The sequence below is a fragment of the Hyla sarda genome, chromosome 2 (assembly GCF_029499605.1).
Source record: "Hyla sarda isolate aHylSar1 chromosome 2, aHylSar1.hap1, whole genome shotgun sequence".
NCBI classification, from domain to species: Eukaryota; Metazoa; Chordata; class Amphibia; order Anura; family Hylidae; genus Hyla; species Hyla sarda.
Window position 1 is genome coordinate 499,363,814 of NC_079190.1, and position 25,321 is coordinate 499,389,134.

A 25,321-nucleotide genomic window follows, 5' to 3' on the forward strand; every position below is an offset into this window, starting at 1 on the left:
CTGCACCACACAGGAGAGATCCTCCATACTACACCACACAGGAGAGATCCTCTATACTACACCACACAGGAGAGATCCTCCATACTACACCACACAGGAGAGATCCTCTATACTACACCACACAGGACAGATCCTCTATACTACACCACACAGGAGAGATCCTCCATACTACACCACACAGGACAGATCCTCCATACTACACCACACAGGAGAGATCCTCTATACAACACCACACAGGACAGATCCTCTATACTACACCACACAGGAGAGATCCTCTATACTACACCACACAGGAGAGATCCTCTATACTACACCACACAGGAGAGATCCTCTATACTACACCACACAGGAGAGATCCTCTATACTACACCACACAGGACAGATCCTCTATACTACACCACACAGGACAGATCCTCTATACTGCACCACACAGGACAGATCCTCTATACTACAGCACATAGGAGAAATCCTATATACTACACCACACAGGAGAGATCCTCTATACTACACCACACAGGACAGATCCTCTATACTACACCACACAGGACAGATCATCTATACTACACCACACAGGAGATATCCTCTATACTACACCACACAGGAGATATCCTCTATACTACACCACACAGGAGAGATCCTCTATACTACACCACACAGAAGAGATCCTCAATACTACACCACACAGGAGAGATCCTCTATACTACACCACACAGGAGAGATCCTCTATACTACACCACACAGGAGAGATCCTCTATACTGCACCACACAGGAGAGATCCTCTATACTACACCACACAGGTGAGATCCTCTATATTACACCACACAGGTGAGATCCTCTATACTACACCACACAGGAGAGATCCTCTATACTACACCACACAGGAGAGATCCTCTATACTACACCACACAGGACAGATCCTCTATACTGCACCACACAGGACAGATCCTCTATACAGCACCACACAGGAGAGATCCTCTATATTACACCACACAGGAGAGATCCTCTATACTACACCACACAGGACAGATCCTCTATACTACACCACACAGGACAGATCCTCTATACTGCACCACACAGGAGAGATCCTCTATACTACACCACACAGGAGAGATCCTCTATACTACACCACACAGGAGAGATCCTCTATACTACACCACACAGGAGAGATCCTCTATACTACACCACACAGGAGAGATCCTCTATACTACACCACACAGGAGAGATCCTCTATACTACACTTCACAGGAGAGATCCTCTATACTACACCACACAGGACAGATCATCTATACTACACCACACAGGAGATATCCTCTATACTACACCACACAGGAGATATCCTCTATACTACACCACACAGGAGAGATCCTCTATACTACACCACACAGAAGAGATCCTCAATACTACACCACACAGGAGAGATCCTCTATACTACACCACACAGGAGAGATCCTCTATACTACACCACACAGGAGAGATCCTCTATACTGCACCACACAGGAGAGATCCTCTATACTACACCACACAGGTGAGATCCTCTATACTACACCACACAGGTGAGATCCTCTATACTACACCACACAGGAGAGATCCTCTATACTACACCACACAGGAGAGATCCTCTATACTACACCACACAGGACAGATCCTCTATACTGCACCACACAGGACAGATCCTCTATACAGCACCACACAGGAGAGATCCTCTATATTACACCACACAGGAGAGATCCTCTATACTACACCACACAGGACAGATCCTCTATACTACACCACACAGGACAGATCCTCTATACTGCACCACACAGGAGAGATCCTCTATACTACACCACACAGGAGAGATCCTCTATACTACACCACACAGGAGAGATCCTCTATACTACACCACACAGGAGAGATCCTCTATACTACACCACACAGGAGAGATCCTCTATACTACACCACACAGGAGAGATCCTCTATGCTACATCACACAGGAGAGATCGTCTATACTGCACCACACAGGAGAGATCCTCTATACTACACCACACAGGAGAGATCCTCCATGCTACACCACACAGGAGAGATCCTCTATACTACACCACACAGGAGATATCCTCTATACTACACCACACAGGAGAGATCCTCTATACTACACCACACAGGAGAGATCCTCTATACTACACCACACAGGAGAGATCCTCTATACTCCACCACACAGGAGAGATCCTCTATACTACACCACACAGGAGAGATCCTCTAAACTACACCACACAGGACAGAACCTCTATACTACACCACACAGGAGAGATCCTCTATACTACACCACACAGGAGAGATCCTCTATACTACACCACACAGAACAGATCCTCTATACTACACCACACAGGACAGATCCTCTATAGTACACCACACAGGACAGATCCTCTATACTACACCACACAGGACAGATCCTCTATAGTACACCACACAGGACAGATCCTCTATACTACACCACACAGGAGAGATCCTTTATACTACACCACACAGGAGAGATCCTCTATACTACATCACACAGGAGAGATCCTCTATACTACACCACACAGGAGAGATCCTCTATACTACACCACACAGGACAGATCCTCTATACTACACCACACAGGAGAGATCCTCTATACTACACCACACAGGAGAGATCCTCTATACTACACCACACAGGAGAGATCCTCTATACTACAGCACACAGGACAGATCCTCTATACTACAGCACACAGGACAGATCCTCTATATTACACCACACAGGACAGATCCTCTATACTACACCACACAGGAGAGATCCCCTATACTACACCAAACAGGACAGATCCTCTATACTACACCACACAGGAGAGATCCTCTATACTACACCACACAGGAGAGATCCTCTATACTACATCACACAGGACAGATCCTCTATACTACACCACACAGGAGAGATCCTCCATACTACACCACACAGGACAGATCCTCTATACTACACCTCACAGGACAGATCCTCTATACTACACCACACAGGAGAGACCCTCTATACTACACCACACAGGACAGATCCTCTATACAACACCACACAGGAGAGATCCTCTATACTACACCAAACAGGACAGATCCTCTATACTACACCACACAGGAGAGATCCTCTATACTACACCACACAGGAGAGATCCTCTATACTACACCACACAGGACAGATCCTCAATACTACACCACACAGGAGAGACCCTCTATACTACACCACACAGTAGAGATCCTCTATACTACACCACACAGGAGAGATCCTCTATACTGCACCACACAGGCGACATCCTCTATACTACACCACACAGGAGAGATCCTCTATACTACACCACACAGGACAGATCCTCTATACTACACCACAAAGAAGAGACCCTCTATACTACACCACACAGGAGATATCCTCTATACTACACCACACAGGAGAGATACTCCATATTACACCACACAGGAGAGATCCTCCATACTACACCACACAGGACAGATCCTCTATACTACACCACACAGGACAGATCCTCTATACTACACCACACAGGACAGATCCTCTATCCTACACCACACAGGAGAGATCCTCTATACTACACCACACAGGAGAGATCCTCTATACTACACCACACAGGAGAGATCCTCTATACTACACCACACAGGAGAGATCCTCTATACTACACCACACAGGACAGATCCTCTATACTACACCACACAGGACAGATCCTTTATACTGCACCACACAGGACAGATCCTCTATACTACAGCACATAGGAGAAATCCTATATACAACACCACACAGGAGAGATCCTCTATACTACACCACACAGGACAGATCCTCTATACTACACCACACAGGACAGATCCTCTATACTACACCACACAGGAGATATCCTCTATACTACACCACACAGGAGATATCCTCTATACTACACCACACAGGAGAGATCCTCTATACTACACCACACAGAAGAGATCCTCTATACTACACCACACAGGAGAGATCCTCTATACTACACCACACAGGAGAGATCCTCTATACTACACCACACAGGAGAGATCCTCTATACTGCACCACACAAGAGAGATCCTCTATACTACACCACACAGGTGAGATCCTCTATACTACACCACACAGGTGAGATCCTCTATACTACACCACACAGGAGAGATCCTCTATACTACACCACACAGGAGAGATCGTCTATACTGCACCACACAGGACAGATCCTCTATACAACACCACACAGGAGAGATTCTCTATACTACACCACACAGGAGAGAGCCTCTATACTACATCACACAGGAGAGATCCTCTATACTACACCACACAGGAGAGATCCTCCATGCTACAACACACAGGAGAGATCCTTTATACTACACCACACAGGAGAGATCCTCCATACTACACCACACAGGACAGATCCTCTATACTACACCACACAGGAGATATCCTCCATACTACACCACACAGGAGAGATCCTCTATACTACACCACACAGGAGAGATCCTCTATACTACACCACACAGGAGAGATCCTCCATACTACACCACACAGGAGAGATCCTCTATACTACACCACACAGGACAGATCCTCTATACTACACCACACAGGACAGATCCTCCATACTACACCACACAGGAGAGATCCTCTATACTACACCACACAGGACAGATCCTCCATACTACACCACACAGGAGAGATCCTCTATACTACACCACACAGGACAGATCCTCTATACTAAACCACACAGGAGAGTTCCTCTATACTACACCACACAGGAGAGATCCTCTATACTACACCACACAGGAGAGATCCTCTATACTACACCACACAGGACAGATCCTCTATACTACACCACACAGGAGAGATCCTCTATACTACACCACACAGGAGAGATCCTCTATACTACACCACACAGGAGAGATCCTCTATACTACACCACACAGGAGAGATCCTGTATACTACACCACACAGGACAGATCCTCTATACTACACCACACAGGACAGATCCTCTATACTGCACCACACAGGACAGATCCTCTATACTACAGCACATAGGAGAAATCCTATATACTACACCACACAGGAGAGATCCTCTATACTACACCACACAGGACAGATCCTCTATACTACACCACACAGGACAGATCCTCTATACTACACCACACAGGACAGATCCTCTATACTACACCACACAGGAGATATCCTCTATACTACACCACACAGGAGAGATCCTCTATACTACACCACACAGAAGAGATCCTCTATACTACACCACACAGGAGAGATCCTCTATACTACACCACACAGGAGAGATCCTCTATACTACACCACACAGGAGAGATCCTCTATACTGCACCACATAGGAGAGATCCTCTATACTACACCACACAGGAGAGATCCTCTATACTACACCACACAGGTGAGATCCTCTATACTACACCACACAGGAGAGATCCTCTATACTACACCACACAGGAGAGATCCTCTATACTACACCACACAGGACAGATCCTCTATACTACACCACACAGGAGAGATCCTCTATACTACACCACACAGGAGAGATCCTCTATACTACACCACACAGGACAGATCCTCTATACAACACCACACAGGAGAGATCCTCTATACTTCACCAGACAGGAGAGATCCTCTATACTACACCACACAGGACAGATCCTCTATACTACACCACACAGGACAGATCCTCTATACTGCACCACACAGGAGAGATCCTCTATACTACACCACACAGGAGAGATCCTCTATACTACACCACACAGGAGAGATCCTCTATACTACACCACACAGGGGAGAGCCTCTATAGTACATCACACAGGAGAGATCCTCTATACTGCACCACACAGGAGAGATCCTCTATACTACACCACACAGGAGAGATCCTCTATACTACACCACACAGGAGATATCCTCTATACTACACCACACAGGAGATATCCTCTATACTACACCACACAGGAGAGATCCTCTATACTACACCACACAGGAGAGATCCTCTATACTACACCACACAGGAGAGATCCTCTATACTCCACCACACAGGAGAGATCCTCTATACTATACCACACAGGAGAGATCCTCTATACTACACCACACAGGAGAGATCCTCTATACTACACCACACAGGAGATATTCTCTATACTACACCACACAGGAGAGATCCTCTATACTACACCACACAGGAGAGATCCTCTATACTACACCACACAGGACAGAACCTCTATACTACACCACACAGGAGATATCCTCTATACTACACCACACAGGAGAGATCCTCTATACTACACCACACAGGACAGATCCTCTATACTACACCACACAGGACAGATCCTCTATAGTACACCACATAGGACAGATCCTCTATACTACACCACACTGGACAGATCCTCTATAGTACACCACACAGGACAAATCCTCTATACTACACCACACAGAAGAGATCCTTTATACTACACCACACAGGAGAGATCCTCTATACTACATCACACAGGAGAGATCCTCTATACTACACCACACAGGAGAGATCCTCTATACTACACCACACAGGACAGATCCTCTATACTACACCACACAGGAGAGATCCTCTATACTACATCACACAGGAGAGATCCTCTATACTACACCACACAGGAGAGATCCTCTATACTACACCACACAGGAGAGATCCTCTATACTACACCACACAGGAGAGATCCTCTATACTGCACCACATAGGAGAGATCCTCTATACTACACCACACAGGTGAGATCCTCTATACTACACCACACAGGTGAGATCCTCTATACTACACCACACAGGAGAGATCCTCTATACTACACCACACAGGAGAGATCCTCTATACTACACCACACAGGACAGATCCTCTATACTGCACCACACAGGACAGATCCTCTATACAACACCACACAGGAGAGATCCTCTATACTACACCACACAGGAGAGATCCTCTATACTACACCACACAGGGGAGAGCCTTTATAGTACATCACACAGGAGAGATCCTCTATACTGCACCACACAGGAGAGATCCTCTATACTACACCACACAGGAGAGATCCTCCATGCTACACCACACAGGAGAGATCCTCTATACTACACCACACAGGAGATATCCTCTATACTACACCACACAGGAGATATCCTCTATACTACCCCACACAGGAGAGATCCTCTATACTACACCACACAGGAGAGATCCTCTATACTACACCACACAGGAGAGATCCTCTATACTCCACCACACAGGAGAGATCCTCTATACTACACCACACAGGAGAGATCCTCTATACTACACCACACAGGAGAGACCCTCTATACTACACCACACAGGAGAGACCCTCTATACTACACCACACAGGACAGATCCTCTATACTACACCACACAGGACAGATCCTCTATACTACACCACACAGGAGAGATCCTCTATACTACACCACACACAGGAGAGATCCTCTATACTACACCACACAGGAGAGATCCTCTATACTACACCACACAGGAGAGATCCTCTATACTACACCACACAGGAGAGATCCTCTATACTACACCACACAGGAGAGATCCTCTAAACTACACCACACAGGACAGAACCTCTATACTACACCACACAGGAGATATCCTCTATACTACACCACACAGGAGAGATCCTCTATACTACACCACACAGGACAGATCCTCTATACTACACCACACAGGACAGATCCTCTATAGTACACCACATAGGACAGATCCTCTATACTACACCACACAGGACAGATCCTCTATAGTACACCACACAGGACAAATCCTCTATACTACACCACACAGAAGAGATCCTTTATACTACACCACACAGGAGAGATCCTCTATAATACATCACACAGGAGAGATCCTCTATACTACACCACACAGGAGAGATCCTCTATACTACACCACACAGGACAGATCCTCTATACTACACCACACAGGAGAGATCCTCTATACTACACCACACAGGAGAGATCCTCTATACTACACCACACAGGACAGATCCTCTATACTACAGCACACAGGACAGATCCTCTATATTACACCACACAGGACAGATCCTCTATACTACACCACACAGGACAGATCCTCTATAGTACACCACACAGGACAAATCCTCTATACTACACCACACAGAAGAGATCCTTTATACTACACCACACAGGAGAGATCCTCTATAATACATCACACAGGAGAGATCCTCTATACTACACCACACAGGAGAGATCCTCTATACTACACCACACAGGACAGATCCTCTATACTACACCACACAGGAGAGATCCTCTATACTACACCACACAGGAGAGATCCTCTATACTACACCACACAGGAGAGATCCTCTATACTACACCACACAGGACAGATCCTCTATACTACACCACACAGGAGAGATCCTCTATACTACACCACACAGGAGAGATCCTCTATACTACACCACACAGGACAGATCCTCTATACTACAGCACACAGGACAGATCCTCTATATTACACCACACAGGACAGATCCTCTATACTACACCACACAGGAGAGATCCCCTATACTACACCAAACAGGACAGATCCTCTATACTACACCACACAGGAGAGATCCTCTATACTACATCACACAGGACAGATCCTCTATACTACACCACACAGGAGAGATCCTCCATACTACACCACACAGGACAGATCCTCTATACTACACCTCACAGGACAGATCCTCTATACTACACCACACAGGAGAGACCCTCTATACTACACCACACAGGACAGATCCTCTATACAACACCACACAGGAGAGATCCTCTATACTACACCAAACAGGACAGATCCTCTATACTACACCACACAGGAGAGATCCTCTATACTACACCACACAGGCGACATTCTCTATACTACACCACACAGGAGAGATCCTCTATACTACACCACACAGGAGAGATCCTCTATACTACACCACACAGGAGAGATCCTCTATACTACACCACACAGGAGAGATCCTCTATACTACACCACACAGGACAGATCCTCAATACTACACCACACAGGAGAGACCCTCTATACTAAACCACACAGGAGAGATCCTCTATACTACACCACACAGGAGAGATCCTCTATACTGCACCACACAGGCGACATCCTCTATACTACACCACACAGGACAGATCCTCTATACTACACCACAAAGAAGAGACCCTCTATACTACACCACACAGGAGAGATCCTCTATACTACACCACACAGGAGAGATCCTCCACACTACACCACACAGGAGAGATCCTCCATACTACACCACACAGGACAGATCTTCTATACTACACCACACAGGACAGATCCTCTATACTACACCACACAGGACAGATCCTCTATACTACACCACACAGGAGAGATCCTCTATACTACACCACACAGGAGAGATCCTCTATACTACACCACACAGGAGAGATCCTCTATACTACACCACACAGGAGAGATCCTCTATACTACACCACACAGGAGAGATCCTCTATACTACACCACACAGGACAGATCCTCTATACTACACCACACAGGACAGATCCTCTATACTGCACCACACAGGACAGATCCTCTATACTACAGCACATAGGAGAAATCCTATATACTACACCACACAGGAGAGATCCTCTATACTACACCACACAGGACAGATCCTCTATACTACACCACACAGGACAGATCTTCTATACTACACCACACAGGAGATATCCTCTATACTACACCACACAGGAGATATCCTCTATACTACACCACACAGGAGAGATCCTCTATACTACACCACACAGAAGAGATCCTCTATACTACACCACACAGGAGAGATCCTCTATACTACACCACACAGGATAGATCCTCTATACTACACCACACAGGAGAGATCCTCTATACTGCACCACACAGGAGAGATCCTCTATACTACACCACACAGGACAGATCCTCTATACTACACCACACAGGACAGATCCTCTATACTACACCACACAGAAGAGATCCTCTATACTACACCACACAGGAGAGATCCTCTATACTGCACCACACAGGAGAGATTCTCTATACTACACCACACAGGACAGATCCTCTATACTACACCACACAGGACAGATCCTCTATACCGCACCACACAGGATAGATTCTTTATACTACACCACACAGGACAGATCCTCTATACTGCACCACACAGGAGAGATCCTCTATACTGCACCACACAGGAGAGATCCTCTATACTGCACCACACAGGAGAGATTCTCTATACTACACCACACAAGACAGATCCTCTATACTACACCGCACAGGAGAGATCCTCTATACTGCACCACACAGGAGAGATCCTCTATACTACACCACACAGGACAGATCCTCTATACTACACCACACAGGAGAGATCCTCTATACTACACCACACAGGAGAGATCCTCTATACTACACCACACAGGAGAGATCCTCTATACTACACCACACAGGACAGATCCTCTATACTACACCACACAGGAGAGATCCTCTATACTACACCACACAGGAGAGATCCTCTATACTACACCACACAGGAGAGATCCTCTATACTACACCGCACAGGAGAGATCCTCTAAACTACACCACACAGGACAGATCCTCTATACTACACCACACAGGAGAGATCCTCTATACTACACCACACAGGAGAGATCCTCTATACTACACCACACAGGACAGATCCTCTATACTGCACCACACAGGACAGATCCTCTATACTGCACCACACAGGAGTGATTCTCTATATTACACCACACAGGAGAGATCCTCTATACTGCACCACACAGGAGAGATCCTCAATACTACACCACACAGGAGAGATCCTCTATACTACACCACACAGAAGAGATCCTCTATACTACACCACACAGGACAGATCCTCTATACTACACCGCACAGGAGAGATCCTCTATACTACACCACACAGGAGAGATCCTCTATACTGCACCACACAGGATAGATCCTCTATACTACACCACACAGGACAGATCCTCTATACTACACCACACAGGAGAGATCCTCTATACTACACCACACAGGACAGATCCTCTATACTACACCACACAGGACAGATCCTCTATTCTACACCACACAGGAGAGATCCTCTATACTACACCACACAGGAGAGATCCTCTATACTACACCACACCACACAGGAGAGATCCTCTATACTACAGCACACAGGACAGATCATCTATACTACACCACACAGGAGAGATCCTCTATACTACACCACACAGGACAGATCCTCTATACTACACCACACAGGACAGATCCTCTATACTACACCACACAGGACAGATCCTCTATACTACAGCACACAGGAGAGCTCCTCTATACTACACCACACAGGAGTGATTCTCTATATTACACCACACAGGAGAGATCCTCTATACTGCACCACACAGGAGAGATCCTCAATACTACACCACACAGGAGAGATCCTCTATACTACACCACACAGAAGAGATCCTCTATACTACACCACACAGGACAGATCCTCTATACTACACCGCACAGGAGAGATCCTCTATACTACACCACACAGGAGAGATCCTCTATACTGCACCACACAGGATAGATCCTCTATACTACACCACACAGGACAGATCCTCTATACTACACCACACAGGAGAGATCCTCTATACTACACCACACAGGAGAGATCCTCTATACTACACCACACAGGAGAGATCCTCTATACTACACCACACAGGAGAGATCCTCTATACTACACCGCACAGGAGAGATCCTCTAAACTACACCACACAGGACAGATCCTCTATACTACACCACACAGGAGAGATCCTCTATACTACACCACACAGGAGAGATCCTCTATACTACACCACACAGGACAGATCCTCTATACTGCACCACACAGGACAGATCCTCTATACTGCACCACACAGGAGTGATTCTCTATATTACACCACACAGGAGAGATCCTCTATACTGCACCACACAGGAGAGATCCTCAATACTACACCACACAGGAGAGATCCTCTATACTACACCACACAGAAGAGATCCTCTATACTACACCACACAGGACAGATCCTTTATACTACACCGCACAGGAGAGATCCTCTATACTACACCACACAGGAGAGATCCTCTATACTGCACCACACAGGAGAGATCCTCTATACTACACCACACAGGACAGATCCTCTATACTACACCACACAGGAGAGATCCTCTATACTACACCACACAGGACAGATCCTCTATACTACACCACACAGGACAGATCCTCTATTCTACACCACACAGGAGAGATCCTCTATACTACACCACACAGGAGAGATGCGCTATACTACACCAAACAGGACAGATCCTCTATACTACACCACACAGGAGATATCCTCTATACTACACCACACAGGAGAGATCCTCTATACTGCACCACACAGGACAGATCCTCTATACTGCACCACACAGGAGAGATTCTCTATACTACACCACACAGGAGAGATCCTCTATACTACACCACACAGGAGAGATCCTCTATACTACACCACACAGGAGAAATCCTCTATACTACACCACACAGGACAGAACCTCTATACTACACCACACAGGAGAGATCCTCTATACTACACCACACAGGAGAGATCCTCTATACTACACCACACAGGAGAGATCCTCTATACTACACCACACAGTAGAGATCCTCTATACTACACCACACAGGAGAGATCCTCTATACTACACCACACAGTCGACATCCTCTATACTACACCACACAGGAGAGATCCTCTATACTACACCACACAGGAGAGATCCTCTATACTACACCACACAGGAGAGATCCTCTATACTACACCACACAGGAGAGATCCTCTATACTACACCACACAGGCGACATCCTCTATACTACACCACACAGGACAGATCCTCTATACTACACCGCACAGGAGAGATCCTCTATACTACACCACACAGGAGAGATCCTCTATACTACACCACACAGGAGAGATCCTCTATACTACACCACACAGGACAGATCCTCTATACTACACCACACAGGAGAGATCCTCTATACTACACCACACAGGAGAGATGCGCTATACTACACCAAACAGGACAGATCCTCTATACTACACCACACGGGAGAGATCCTCTATACTACACCACACAGGACAGATCCTCTATACTACACCACACAGGAGATATCCTCTATACTACACCACACAGGAGAGATCCTCTATACTACACCACACAGGACAGATCCTCTATACTACACCACACAGGACAGATCCTCTATACTACACCACACAGGAGATATCCTCTATACTGCACCACACAGGAGAGATCCTCTATACTGCACCACACAGGACAGATCCTCTATACTGCACCACACAGGAGAGATTCTCTATACTACACCACACAGGAGAGATCCTCTATACTTCACCACACAGGAGAGATCCTCTATACTACACCACACAGGAGAGATCCTCTATACTACACCACACAGGAGAGATCCTCTATACTACACCACACAGGACAGAACCTCTATACTACACCACACAGTAGAGATCCTCTATACTACACCACACAGGACAGATCCTCTATACTACACCACACAGGAGAGATCCTCTATGCAAAGTACAAAATATAAAAAATTGAGAATTTGCTTAATTTAATATATTACTCACCCAGTACATTCAGTTTGCAATCTTTGTTATGTTCAATTTTAGAATTTTTTTGTACAAAACACTTGTAGTCTCCTTCATCTTCCAGTGTAACATTAAACATGTGTAGGTCTCCATTTGACTTGATTTCCATGATGCGGTTTTTGTAATTTATATCGAGATTCTTGTAGTTCCTTTCTCCACGGAATAACTCGCCTACTACAATGTCATTATCTTTTTTGTTCCTTGTTTTTTTTTGCCAGTGAATAATATAGTCTTTAAGAGAATCATTTTTGGGCATATTAAAGAGACATTTCAGTTTTGCCATCCCGGAAACATAAGCCGTTATCTGATTGTTTGATGTTACTTGTCCTAGAATGACAAAAAATCTGCGCTGAATTTACGTAATACATTTTTTGACCTTTTACAAAATTACCACAGTATTCCTCCAAGGTAAACCACAGGATTAAACAGGCGCAAGAACTTCATCAGGCATATTGGGAACAGCAGATATGCATTGTATAAATACACAGTCAATTTAACCCTTGTATTGACAAGCATAAAAAGAATTGCATGAAAACTATATATAAAAAATTCTGATAAAAATACAGACATATAAGCAATATGAAAGAATACATAAAAACGTATATGTAAAAAAATGAAATTTACAAACATATCTGAAAAAGAAAAAAAAAATTGTCTTCATAAAAATCCATATACTGTAAATATACCATACATCAAAAAGTTTATATATATATATATATATATATATATATATATATATGCATCTATATATATATATATATATATATATATATATATACATTAAATAATGTACAAGAACAGTTATATAGCCATAAAATCTAGTATATAGACAAATGTAAAAAAAAAAAAATCAGTTGTTATTTCGCAGTATCAATGGATTCGTTCAAACCATACGGAAAAAGAGTATCAAGGGTGAATATCCAATATTACTCTCTATTTATTAATTTTTGGAATCTATTATGAATTTGAATCTGAACAGGACACAAGGACAAGATAAGAGATAAACAGCATAAGAACTTTCACAGTTATTACATGTGTTAATCGCATATTTTTGTTAGTCTTATGAGAGGAAAATGCAAATTTGGGATTGTTAATCATGATACAACATTTATACCGCGCTTTATTGCATGTAAAAGTGCCATTATGTGGGGTATAATCAGAAGATGGATTAATTTTACTTTTTAAACTTAGAGCAACTAAATTACGTAAGTTAATGGACCTCCGAACTATGACACCCTGTTGGTCAGGTAAAATTTCACCTAACACCGGGTCACACTTTAGGACAGACCAATGTCTTCTTAAGATGCGTTACACATCACTGGCTGCACAATTAAAATTAGTAATAATATTATATGAAAAATGATTAGCCTGAATGGATTTAGTTTGAGAGGAAATACTCGTTTTTGGACAGACAAGGTCTGACTGGTTTATCCTTCACCTTGTTATATGCTTGGGAAATAAGTTTTTTAGGATAACCTATATCCAAAAAGCGATTGCGTATAATACGGGATTGGTGAACAAAATCAGCAGAAGTACAGTTTTTTCAGACCCGCAGATATTGTCCATAAGGGATATTTCTTACCCATTTTGGATAATGGGAGCTTTTAAAATCCAATAGACTATTAACGTCGACTAGTTTGAAAAAGGTTTGGGTGATGATTTTGCCCGTGGAATCCCTCCTGATCAGCAGATCAAGGAACTCTATTTCTGTTTCAGAACAATTTAATGACAAGTAAAAGCAAAAGCAAAATGTCCAGCGCGAATGTAAAGGAACTGGATATTTATTCCAATAGCCAAAAAGACAAGGAGAACATGACAAGGTGACGCGTTTCGGTCCTAAGGGTGGACCTTAGTCATACACTAGTTTACAGTGAGTCACTGTATACTAGTGTATGACTAAGGTCCAGCCTTAGGACCGAAACGCGCCACCTTGTCATTTTCTCCTTGTCTTTTTGGCTATTGGAATAAATATCCAGTTCCTTCACATTTGCGCTGGACATTTTGCTTTTGCTTTTACTTGTCAGTTCCAGTCGGTGTTGCCCACGCCGTTCCTGGCGCGACGGGCTGAGGGAGTGAGCTGGACTATACACTTCTTTGTCTGCAGAACAATTTAATGTAAATTTGAGTCCCCATTTGTAATTATTCAATTCTTCCGTAAATTTGTGTGTTTGTGAGATAGTGCCGGTCCGAATTATGAATAAATCATCAATATATCGCCTATAAAAGGGGGACCGTGCGATGTGGGCGGACTTGAAATGCCCCACACCGCCCACATCGCACAGTCCCCCGCCTTTAGTCAGTATGTCGCCTTTTATAGGCAATATATTGATGATTTATTCATAATTTGGACCGGCACTATCTCACAAGCACACAGATTTACGGAAGAATTCAATAATAACAAATGGGGACTCAAACTTTCATTAAATTGTTCTGAAACAGAAATAGAGTTCCTTGATCTGCTGATCAGGAGGGATTCCACGGGCAAAATCATCACCCAAACCTTTTTCAAACCAGTCGACGTTAATAGTGTATTGGATTTTAAAAGCTCCCATTATCCAAAATGGGTAAGAAATATCCCTTATGGACAATATCTGCGGGTCTGAAAAAACTGTACTTCTTCTGCTGATTTTGTTCACCAATCCCGTATTATACGCAATCGCTTTTTGGATATAGGTTATCCTAAAAAACTTATTTCCCAAGCATATAACAAGGTGAAGGATAAACCAGTCAGAAAAACCTTGTCTGTCCAAAAACGAGTATTTCCTCTCAAACTAAATCCATTCAGGCTAATCATTTTTCATATAATTTTATTACTAATTTTAATTGTGCAGCCCGTGATGTGTAACACATCTTAAGAAGACAATGGTCTGTCCTAAAGTGTGACCCGGTGTTAGGCTGGGTTCACATCACATTTTCTCCCATACGGGAGCGCATACGACAGGGGGGAGCTGAAACCTCGCGCACCCGTATGTCTTTCTACGCGCTCCCGTATGTAATTCATTTCAATGAGCCGGCCGGAGTGAAACGTTCGGTCCGGTCGGCTCATTTTTGCGCCGTATGCGCTTTTACAACCGGATCTAAAACCGTGGTTGACCACAGTTTCAAGTCTGGGGAAAAAGCGCATACAGCGCAAAAATGAGCCGACCGGACCGAACGTTTCACTCCGGCCGCTCATTGAAATGAATTACATACGGGAGCGCGAGGTTTCAGCTCCCCCCCTGCCGTATGTGCTCCCGTATGGGAGAAAACGTGATGTGAACCCAGCCTTAGCTTAACCCCTTAAGGACCAAAGCAAATAAACCTGTACGCCCCTAAAAGACCAGGCCTGTTTTTTCAAATCGGGGATGTCTGTCTTTATTACAGAATAACTGTTACGCCGAGCGCTCCGGGTCCCCGCTCCTCCCTGGAGCGCTCGCTTCACTCTCGCTACCGCAGCGCTCCGGGCAGCTCCACTGACCCGGTGCGCTGCGATACCGTCTCCAGCCGGGATGCGATTCGCGATGCGGGTGGCGCCCGCTCGCGATGCGCATCCCGGCTCCCGTACCTGACTCGCTCTCCGTCTGTCCTGTCCCGGCGCGCGCGGCCCCGCTCCCTAGGGCGCGCGCGCGCCGGGTCTCTGCGATTTAAAGGGCCACTGCGCCGCTGATTGGCGCAGTGGTTCCAATTAGTGTGTTCACCTGTGCACTCCCTATTTATACCTCACTTCCCCTTCACTCCCTCGCCGGATCTTGTTGCCATTGTGCCAGTGAAAGCGTTTCCTTGTGTGTTCCTAGCCTGTGTTCCAGACCTTCTGCCGTTGCCCCTGACTACGATCCTTGCTGCCTGCCCCGACCTTCTGCTACGTCCGACCTTGCTTCTGTCTACTCCCTTGTACCGCGCCTATCTTCAGCAGCCAGAGAGGTTGAGCCGTTGCTAGTGGATACGACCTGGTCACTACCGCCGCAGCAAGACCATCCCGCTTTGCGGCGGGCTCTGGTGAAAACCAGTAGTGACTTAGAACCGGTCCACTAGCACGGTCCACGCCAATCCCTCTCTGGCACAGAGGATCCACCTCCTGCCAGCCGGCATCGTGACAGTAGATCCGGCCATGGATCCCGCTGAAGTTCCTCTGCCAGTTGTCGCCGACCTCACCACGGTGGTCGCCCAGCAGTCACAACAGATAGCGCAACAAGGCCACCAGCTGTCTCAACTGACCGTGATGCTACAGCAGCTACTACCACAGCTTCAGCAATCATCTCCTCCGCCAGCTCCTGCACCTCCTCCGCAGCGAGTGGCCGCTTCAGGCCTACGACTATCCTTGCCGGATAAATTTGATGGGGACTCTAAATTTTGCCGTGGCTTCCTTTCTCAATGTTCCCTGCACTTGGAGATGATGTCGGACCAGTTTCCTACTGAAAGGTCTAAGGTGGCTTTCGTAGTCAGCCTTCTGTCTGGAAAAGCTCTGTCATGGGCTACACCGCTCTGGGACCGCAATGACCCCGTCACTGCCTCTGTACACTCCTTCTTCTCGGAAATTCGAAGTGTCTTTGAGGAACCTGCCCGAGCCTCTTCTGCTGAGACTGCCCTGTTGAACCTGGTCCAGGGTAATTCTTCCGTTGGCGAGTACGCCGTACAATTCCGTACTCTTGCTTCAGAACTATCCTGGAATAATGAGGCCCTCTGCGCGACCTTTAAAAAAGGCCTATCCAGCAACATTAAAGATGTTCTGGCCGCACGAGAAATCCCTGCTAACCTACATGAACTCATTCATCTAGCCACTCGCATTGACATGCGTTTTTCCGAAAGGCGTCAGGAGCTCCGCCAGGATATGGACTTTGTTCGCACAAGGCGTTTTTTCTCCCCGGCTCCTCTCTCCTCTGGTCCCCTGCAATCCGTTCCTGTGCCTCTCGCCGTGGAGGCTATGCAGGTTGACCGGTCTCGCCTGACACCTCAAGAGAGGACACGACGCCGCATGGAGAATCTCTGCCTGTACTGTGCCGGTACCGAACACTTCCTGAAGGATTGTCCTATCCGTCCTCCCCGCCTGGAAAGACGTACGCTGACCCCGCACAAAGGTGAGACAGCCCTTGATGTCAACTCTGCTTCTCCGCGTCTTACTGTGCCTGTGCGGGTATCTGCCTCTACCTTCTCCTTCTCTACTATGGCCTTCTTGGATTCCGGATCTGCAGGAAATTTTATTTTGGCCTCTCTCATCAACAGGTTCAACATCCCGCTGACCAGTCTCGCCAGACCTCTCTACATCAATTGTGTTAACAATGAAAGATTGGACTGTACCATACGTTTCCGCACGGAGCCCCTCCTAATGTGCATCGGACCTCACCGTGAAAAAATTGAGTTTTTGGTCCTCCCCAATTGCACTTCCGAAATTCTCCTTGGACTACCCTGGCTTCAACACCACTCCCCTACCCTGGATTGGTCCACTGGGGAGATCAAGAGTTTGGGCCCCTCTTGTTCCAAGGACTGTCTTAAACCGGTTCCCAGTACTCCCTGGCGTAACCCTGTGGTGCCTCCTGTAACCGGTCTCCCTAAGGCCTATATGGACTTTGCGGATGTCTTTTGCAAAAAACAAGCTGAGACTTTACCTCCTCACAGGCCTTATGACTGTCCCATTGACCTCCTCCCGGGCACTACTCCACCCCGGGGCAGAATTTATCCTCTCTCTGTCCCAGAGACTCTTGCTATGTCTGAGTATATCCAGGAAAATTTAAAGAAGGGCTTTATCCGCAAATCTTCCTCTCCTGCCGGAGCCGGATTTTTCTTTGTGTCCAAAAAAGATGGCTCTCTACGTCCTTGCATTGACTACCGCGGTCTTAATAAAATCACTGTAAAAAACCGCTACCCCCTACCTCTCATCTCTGAACTCTTTGATCGCCTCCAAGGTGCCCACATCTTTACCAAACTGGACTTAAGAGGTGCCTATAATCTCATCCGCATCAGAGAGGGGGATGAATGGAAAACGGCATTTAACACTAGAGATGGACACTTTGAGTATCTGGTCATGCCCTTTGGCCTGTGCAACGCCCCTGCCGTCTTCCAAGACTTTGTTAATGAAATCTTTCGTGATCTCTTATATTCCTGTGTTGTTGTATATCTGGACGATATCCTGATTTTTTCTGCCAACCTAGAAGAACACCGCCAGCATGTCCGCATGGTTCTTCAGAGACTTCGTGACAATCAACTTTATGCCAAAATGGAGAAATGTCTGTTTGAATGTCAATCTCTTCCTTTCCTAGGATACTTGGTCTCTGGCCAGGGACTACAAATGGATCCAGACAAACTCTCTGCCGTCTTAGATTGGCCACGCCCCTCCGGACTACGTGCTATCCAACGTTTTTTGGGGTTCGCCAATTATTACAGACAATTCATTCCACATTTTTCCACCATTGTGGCTCCTATCGTGGCTTTAACCAAAAAGAATGCCAATCCTAAGTCATGGCCCCCTCAAGCGGAAGACGCCTTTAAACAGCTCAAGTCTGCCTTTTCTTCGGCTCCCGTGCTCTCCAGACCTGACCCATCTAAACCCTTCCTATTGGAGGTTGATGCCTCCTCTGTAGGAGCTGGAGCGGTCCTTCTACAGAAAAATTCTTCCGGGCATGCTGTTACTTGTGGTTTTTTTTCTAGGACCTTCTCTCCGACTGAGAGGAACTACTCCATCGGGGACCGAGAGCTTCTAGCCATTAAATTAGCACTTGAGGAATGGAGGCATCTGTTGGAGGGATCAAGATTTCCAGTTATTATTTACACCGATCACAAGAACCTCTCCTATCTCCAGTCTGCCCAACGGCTGAATCCTCGCCAGGCCAGGTGGTCTCTGTTCTTTGCCCGATTTAATTTTGAAATTCACTTTCGGCCTGCCGACAAGAACATTAGGGCCGATGCTCTCTCTCGTTCCTCGGATGCCTCGGAAGTAGAGCTCTCTCCGCAACACATCATTCCCCCCGACTGCCTGATCTCCACTTCTCCAGCCTCCATCAGGCAAACTCCTCCAGGGAAGACCTTCGTTTCTCCACGCCAACGCCTCGGAATCCTCAAATGGGGTCACTCCTCCCATCTCGCAGGTCATGCGGGTATCAAAAAATCTGTGCAACTCATCTCTCGTTTCTATTGGTGGCCGACTCTGGAGACGGATGTTGTGGATTTTGTACGAGCCTGCACTGTTTGTGCCCGGGATAAGACTCCTCACCAGAAGCCCGCTGGTCTCCTTCATCCTCTGCCTGTCCCCGAACAGCCTTGGTCTCTGATTGGTATGGACTTTATTACAGACTTACCCCCATCCCGTGGCAACACTGTTGTTTGGGTGGTCGTTGATCGATTCTCCAAGATGGCACATTTCATCCCTCTTCCTGGTCTTCCTTCAGCGCCTCAGTTGGCAAAACTATTTTTTGTACACATTTTTCGTCTTCACGGGTTGCCCACGCAGATCGTCTCGGATAGAGGCGTCCAATTCGTGTCAAAATTCTGGAGGGCTCTCTGTAAACAACTCAAGATTAAATTAAACTTTTCCTCTGCATATCATCCTCAATCCAATGGGCAAGTAGAAAGAATTAACCAGGTCCTGGGTGATTATTTACGCCATTTTGTTTCCTCCCGCCAGGATGACTGGGCAGATCTTCTACCATGGGCCGAATTCTCGTATAACTTCAGAGTCTCTGAATCTTCCTCCAAATCCCCATTTTTTGTGGTGTACGGCCGTCACCCTCTTCCCCCCCTCCCTATTCCCTTGCCCTCTGGTTTGCCCGCTGTGGATGAAATATCTCGTGATCTTTCCACCATATGGAAAGAGACCCAAAATTCTCTTTTACAGGCTTCATCACGCATGAAGAAGTTTGCTGATAGAAAAAGAAGAGCTCCCCCCATTTTTTCTCCTGGAGACAAGGTATGGCTCTCCGCTAAATATGTCCGCTTCCGTGTCCCTAGCTACAAATTGGGACCAAAATCTTGTGCCAGATTAATCCTGTCTCTTATAAACTTCTTCTTCCTCCTTCTCTTCGAATTCCTAATGCCTTTCACGTTTCTCTTCTTAAACCACTTATCATCAACCGTTTCTCTCCCAAGTTTGTTTCTCCCACTCCTGTTTCTGGCTCCTCGGACATCTTCTCCGTTAAAGAGATACTGGCCTCCAAGAAGGTCAGAGGGAAAACCTTTTTTCTGGTCGATTGGGAGGGTTGTGGTCCTGAAGAGAGATCCTGGGAACCTGAGGACAATATCCTAGACAAAAGTCTGCTCCTCAGGTTCTCAGGCTCTAAGAAGAGGGGGAGACCCAAGGGGGGGGTACTGTTACGCCGAGCGCTCCGGGTCCCCGCTCCTCCCCGGAGCGCTCGATTCACTCTCGCTACCGCAGCGCTCCGGGCAGCTCCACTGACCCGGTGCGCTGCGATACCGTCTCCAGCCGGGATGCGATTCGCGATGCGGGTGGCGCCCGCTCGCGATGCGCATCCCGGCTCCCGTACCTGACTCGCTCTCCGTCTGTCCTGTCCCGGCGCGCGCGGCCCCGCTCCCTAGGGCGCGCGCGCGCCGGGTCTCTGCGATTTAAAGGGCCACTGCGCCGCTGATTGGCGCAGTGGTTCCATTTAGTGTGTTCACCTGTGCACTCCCTATTTATACCTCACTTCCCCTTCACTCCCTCGCCGAATCTTGTTGCCATTGTGCCAGTGAAAGCGTTTCCTTGTGTGTTCCTAGCCTGTGTTCCAGACCTTCTGCCGTTGCCCCTGACTACGATCCTTGCTGCCTGCCCCGACCTTCTGCTACGTCCGACCTTGCTTCTGTCTACTCCCTTGTACCGCGCCTATCTTCAGCAGCCAGAGAGGTTGAGCCGTTGCTAGTGGATACGACCTGGTCACTACCGCCGCAGCAAGACCATCCCGCTTTGCGGCGGGCTCTGGTGAAAACCAGTAGTGACTTAGAACCGGTCCACTAGCACGGTCCACGCCAATCCCTCTCTGGCACAGAGGATCCACTTCCTGCCAGCCGGCATCGTGACAATAACTCTGGTAACGTTTTGCCAATCACAATAATTCTGACATTGTTTTTTGTCACAAGTCGTCCTTCATGTACATAGTAAAGGTAAGACGATATCATTTGTAGTTTTTTTTTACAATGCAAAAAATCATGAAATTTTCACAAAAAATTACGATTTTTTACTATTTTAACACTAATTGGTTGCATATATTTATACATACTGACCAAATAGTTTATGAAACTTATACTTTCAGATGTCTACTTTATTTTGACGTCATTTTTTAGTTTTTAATTAACATTTTAAATTAGTTAGAAGCCTAACAATTTAACTTGAAATTTTGAAAATTTGAAAAGTACATCTTTTTTTATGTGCTATGCAAGGTTTGCAGAAATTAAAAGGTAGTAGAACATAGGAACATCCCCCCCCCCCCCCAAATGACCCCATTTTAAAAACTAGACCCCTCAAGGTATTCGCTAGGGGGTACAGTGAGTATTTTAACACCATAGTTTTTTGGCAGGAATTATTACAAAGTCAGTGTTAAAAATTCGAAAATTGCAATTTTTCACAAATGCATCGTTTGGGGGGCATATTTTTTGTACATCACTTCTGATATTGAAAGAAATTCACCCTATATTTTATTTAGCTGCTTGTCCCATGTTCGGAAATACCCCCGCTTTGGCCATATATGGTTCCTTGGCCGCGTGGTAGGACTCAGAAGGAGAGGAGCGCCATTTGGCTTTAAGGGCAGAACAGTACCCCCACCCCCACAAGTGACCCCATTTATATACCGCACCCCTACAAGTTATTGGCTGGACCAGGGACCTCTCTGATTGGTCCTTGGTCGGCTGGCAGTATAACGCATCTGTCTGTGACAGTTAAGGCTCCTGATGGATATATCCGCCATGTTGTGGGAATAAGCACCCGCTCATGGCGAATATATCCATTACTGCTGCGGCTGGGTAGCTCAGTGTGTCCGCTCATGACTGCTGGTGGAAAATCCGCCGCTATGAGTGGACGCACAAAGCTACCCAGCCGCAGCAGCGAGCTCATTACCGTGACTGCTGCACAATGTGTAGGAACACATGGTGGACATCTGCAGCATATTACATGCTCCGCCATGTCCGCCAATGCGATCCTACACATTATGCATTTTTTTTATTAGATTCATTTAATAAATGTATTTTTAATATATATATATATATATATATATATATATATATATATATATATTTTACAATTTTATTACATTTTTATTAATTTTTACACTTTTATTTTAATTATTTATTTTTACACTTTTTAATGCTTTGGAATACTTAGTATTCCAAAGCATTGCAGTTTTCACTAGCAGGCAGCATATTTCACTAGAGGCAATACCCAGGGCAGATCCCACATAATGGCACTTTTACATGCAATAAAGCGCGGTATAAATGTTGTATCATGATTAACAATCCCAAATTTGCTTTTTCCTCTCATAAGACTAACAAAAATATGCGATTAACACATGTAATAACTGTGAAAGTTCTTATGCTGTTTATCTCTTATCTTGTCCTTGTGTCCTGTTCAGATGGTGCGGTCCCGCATGAACAAACATAGATCAAATGTCATGAACCGTTTTATGTTACATAGCATTCCTCGTCATTTGTCTTTAAAACACGAGAATAATTTTGATTTGTTGGATTTGGTAATTATTGAAACTATTCCTGCTCAAATTCATAATATATTCCAAAAATTAATAAATGGAGAGTCATATTGGATATTCACCCTTGATACTCTTTTTCCGTATGGTTTGAACGAATCCATTGATACTGCGAAATAACATCTTATTTTTTTTTTTTTTACATTTGTCTATATACTAGATTTTATGGCTAATGTTCTTGTACATATTATGTACATATTATGTTTTTTCTTTTCTTTTTCAGATAATATATGTTTGTAAATTTCTTTTTTTTTACATTTAAAAAAAAAAGTTTTTATGTATTCTTTCATATTGCTTATACGGTATGTCTGTATTTTTATCCGAATTTTTTATATATATTTTTCATGCAATTCTTTTTATGTTTGTCTATACAAGGGTTAAGTTGACTCTGTATAAATACCATGCATATCTGCTGTTCCCACTATGCCTGATGAAGCGGTCTTCATCGCGAAACGTGTTGCATCATGGGTAAAATAAACTGATTGCTCTTGGCGCCTGTTTAATCCTGTGGTTTACCAAGGAGGAATATTGTGGTCTTTGTGCACCTATCCCAGGAGCGGCTGCCTGATTTGAGATATCCCTTTCTCTACATACTTTTACCATTGATGTGCTTGGCTGAGTACAACCATCACGGATGAGCATTATTCTTTACCGTTCACCGAATTTTATCTATACGGTTTCACACTATGGAGCTTTTACAAAATTAGACACTTTAGAATTACAAGAACCCTGCCGAGTACATTGGTTTTCCATCAGCGTAATGGATATGGCCATGTAGGAGTCAAGTCCTGGGAAAAAAGTGTAAGAACTCACCCAAGATATCCACTCAGGGGCTGGTCCTACAGGACTCCTGCCAATGGGAACAGTGTTCCTGCTGTGAAAAAAGTGCAGAAACTCCATTCCCATGCACTCTTGAATGACTTGAGCCCTGTATGCATGCCATCTTAC

General features: G+C 45.4%; 1 protein-coding gene across 2 annotated transcripts in view; it reads right to left on the minus strand.

Annotated features, from left to right (window-relative positions):
* The window catches only part of LOC130358110 (T-lymphocyte activation antigen CD80-like), a 178,370-nt gene that overhangs the window by 38,711 nt on the left and 114,338 nt on the right, over positions 1-25,321 (minus strand). For both annotated transcript variants that reach the window (XM_056560937.1, XM_056560938.1), the window contains one exon: positions 13,698-14,045. In XM_056560937.1, the coding sequence (XP_056416912.1) occupies positions 13,698-14,045 (348 nt within the window). The remainder of the gene's footprint in view (positions 1-13,697; positions 14,046-25,321) is intronic.